Source organism: Zerene cesonia, unplaced genomic scaffold, assembly GCF_012273895.1.
Source record: "Zerene cesonia ecotype Mississippi unplaced genomic scaffold, Zerene_cesonia_1.1 Zces_u040, whole genome shotgun sequence".
NCBI lineage: Eukaryota > Metazoa > Arthropoda > Insecta > Lepidoptera > Pieridae > Zerene > Zerene cesonia.
The window spans coordinates 1-3,646 of record NW_024045170.1 but is presented as its reverse complement, the minus strand read 5'-3'; the positions used below and the strand labels follow the sequence as shown (position 1 = coordinate 3,646).

General features: G+C 39.8%; 1 protein-coding gene across 1 annotated transcript; it reads left to right on the top strand.

Moving 5' to 3' along the window:
* The first annotated feature begins 1,771 nt into the window (after positions 1 to 1,771).
* Positions 1,772 to 3,636, top strand: LOC119839404. Its single transcript, XM_038365671.1, has one exon. It carries the CDS (start codon positions 2,237 to 2,239, stop codon positions 3,077 to 3,079), a length of 843 nt encoding a protein of 280 aa, XP_038221599.1. The 5' UTR covers positions 1,772 to 2,236; the 3' UTR covers positions 3,080 to 3,636.
* The last annotated feature ends 10 nt before the right edge of the window (positions 3,637 to 3,646 follow it).

Genomic DNA, 3,646 nt, shown 5'->3' with positions numbered 1-3,646 from the left:
ATAGATGGTGCACGGTGTGCGGGCTGCAAGCAGCCCGCATGGCTTTCTTCGTAGACCAGCTTTACCAAGACTCATTTAATGGTTCGCGGTGCGCGGGCTGCAAGCAGCCCGCGTGGGTTTTTGTGTAGATTAGATTTATCAATAGGGAAGCTGATGCTCGGTGTGCGAAATACTCTTACGCTGTTTGCGTAGATTAAGAAAATAAGATTACATTTTCAGATCTTTAAAATTACGTAATAGATTCTGGTTAGGGTTTTATTTTTGACACAGAGCGATTCAATCGGAAGTTTTACATGTAAGATATATTATTTTGTATTATTGCACCCGTTCGAAACCCGTTCGCGTCGCTTAAGATTGTAAGCACAACCCGATGACATTTTATTATTGTCTATCTTCTATGCTACAAACGTAAAGTACAACATTCATAACACTATTAGAATACGAAAAATTAAATATAATCAAATAAAAAATATCCTTTACAATAAAGCTCCATCTATCGAGTGTCGTTAAGTACTACCCGTTTTAGTACTGTAGCGTGCAGCGGATGCGCTATTCCAAGTTTACCATTAGTGTTGCCTAAACGTAAATAAAAAACCGCAAGTAAAGGAAACAATTTATTTGCGTTGTTACATGTAAAAAGCACAAGGAAAATAATAATATCAAGAGATATTAACAATTTGAACATCATATCATCATACGAAAATATTACATTTTGTGAGATTTAAATACATTCAAAATTCGACTAATAATAATTTTAAATATATGTCTTTAGATACAATTTTTATATTTACAATTTACAATTCACATTCAAATGACAGAATAGAAAGAATACTAATATATTATATACCAGACATCACCACAGGTAGTCCTTGCAAGCAAAAAAAAAACATATATTATAATATAAACAATGGTTTAAGAATTAGTATTTATCTAAATAATGTCAATGGTCAGTTTCTTCGCATATAATTGAAACTTTATTAAACATTAATTGAGTCTGAAGCTCATTTTTCATTTTTATAATACAGTAACATTAGCTTATTATGCACAAATTGGTCAGAAAATTAATTACAAATATAGCCGACATCAAAATGAAGTAGGCTATTGTAGTACGAAACGAAAACAAAAAATAATTAAATGGTGTGGAGTATGGTTTTGTTGGCAGTTAGACCATCGCACTGTTGGGCCGACGAGATCCTTGCAATTAAAATTGCTATAGCTGCTGCATTAGCTGCCTGGCGGCTTCATGCTGAAATTTGAATAAAATTTTTTTGTTAAAAACAAATTCATAAATGCATATATTTTAAGTTTTTGTCAACCGACTTCAAAAAAGTAAGAGATGATCAATTCGACAGTACGTTTTTTTCGTGTTTCTTACAACGTCACTGTGTGGACCGATTTATCAAGATTGGTTACCATCAATATAATATAATTATATAGTATGATGATCGTCGGAAATATATCACTATTTTGAGATTTTAGTGATTAGTGAATGGAAGGTTCTTGAAATATCTGATAGTTCTTTTTTGAAGAGGATAATTATAAAAAAATATCGAAAGAGCTTTTAATTTTTTGTAAACAGTAACAAATAATGTGTATGACAGTACTAAACTGTAGGCAACTTTCCTACTTTTAGCTTCTTACCTTTATTATTTCATATATTTAATATTTATCTGCCACTATAATATTATTACTGCACATATCACATATAAACATATTATATTATATTTATGATATTTATAAAAGTGTTACAAGTTATCAATGCATGTCCATCGATAACATTTTTATCGACAGGTGCTCATCACTAACGCTCAGGAATACCGTTAGGTTTTGTTAAGCTCCGCCCCATCGTACGATGCGGGGGCCGTGCGCGGGGGGCGCATCACGTTGCGCTAGCGCATGCCGTCCGCAGAGAGGCAGTCTGGTATCGACCTCGGCGCGGAGCGCTTGTTGCTTTTCCACACACTTGTCGCTTTTATACTCGTACCGCGCTTACTATTAAAAGCTAGCTAAATATTTCTTATAACTATTCTTCTTCTGTGCTTGTGACTTTTGCCTCCGTGAACTTTCTGCTTGTGCCAGTGCTTAACCTTTAGTGCCTTCTATTTTATGTAATTGTTATGTGTATGTGAACAATAAACGTGTAAAACTTATATACGTGTACAACCTTTATTTAATCGTGCATTCAATCCTCACGTCTCCTACACATTTTCCACATTGGTGACCCCGTGAAGAACACATGGCGGAAAAAGCACGTGGCATGACGTCGACTAGTGAGGGGAAAGAATCGATAGATTTCGATAACGAAGTTTTCAAAACGAGTGTGCGTATCCCACCGTTTTGGCCGGAGGAACCGGAGATTTGGTTTGCCCAGGTGGAGGGACAGTTCGCAATTAACCGAATTACTAGCGACCAGACAAAATTCAACCATATCATAAACCAACTTGATAATAAATATTCTAGAGAGGTGAAAGACATTATTATACACCCTCCTGAGGAGAACAAGTATGAAACCCTCAAAGCGCTGCTTATTAAGCGTCTTACTGAGTCAAATGAGAAGAAATTAAAACAGCTGCTAATGCACGAGGAGCTGGGAGACAGGAAGCCATCGCGATTCCTTAGACACTTGCAGAGCTTGGCAGGATCTGATGTCCCGAATGATTTTCTGAAGACCATTTGGATCAGCCGCCTCCCATACGGCACGCAGACGGTCTTGGCGGGGCAACCAGGGACGGCTACTTTAGAAGATCTCTCTGATTTGGCGGATAGAGTTTATGACTTGGCTACTTCAACACCTGCCGTCGCCTCCGTGAGCCAGGAAAACGCCGGCTCTCTTCTCAGCGACCTGACGCGTGAGGTGGCTGAACTGCGGAAACAGATACAGAAGCTAGGGCCGGAGAGAAGTGGAAGATCCAGATGCAGGAGCACTCGACCGCGACGCCAGTCATCTTCCAGGCAACGGTCGCAGTCCCTGTATCGAAAGTACCCAATATGCTGGTACCATGGCAAGTTTGGAGACAGGGCCAGTAAATGCATGCGCCCCTGCGACTTCAAGGCGGAAAACTCCATGGGCGGTCGATAATGGCGACTGACGATTGCCCATCCTCTACTGGTCGCCTCTTCGTCACCGACTGATCCTCGAAGACGCAATTCCTGGTCGACACCGGGAGCGACCTCTGTGTCTTCCCACGCTCGGTGCTGCGTGATCGTCGTGCTCCAACGGGTTTCCAACTGTGCGCCGCCAACGGGTCTACTATCTCAACATACGGTTACAACCATTTAAATTTAGATTTTGGCTTACGCAGAAGCTTCACTTGGCGTTTTGTAGTAGCAGATGTATCAAAACCTATCATAGGCGTAGATTTTTTGAACTTTTATAATCTTATGGTAGATTGTAGAAATAAGCGCTTAGTCGATAATACTACTTCTGTAACTGCTGTAGCTAGCCTCGTAGCTGATAATAATACTAGCCTTTATTCTGTCAAAGTTTTAACTGGTGATACTCCTTTCCATAAAATTCTTACTGAGTTCCCAGAAATCACTCGACCAGCTGGTACGCACCGCACAGTACTCCACAACACCGTACATCACATACTCACGACGCCAGGGCCTCCAGTTTCCTCATCACCCCGTCGTCTTGCGCCTGATA

Bases quoted from the DNA above. Each gene is read 5' to 3' on its own strand.
- LOC119839404 (XM_038365671.1), top strand. From the start codon at position 2,237: ATGGCGGAAAAAGCACGTGGCATGACGTCGACTAGTGAGGGGAAAGAA.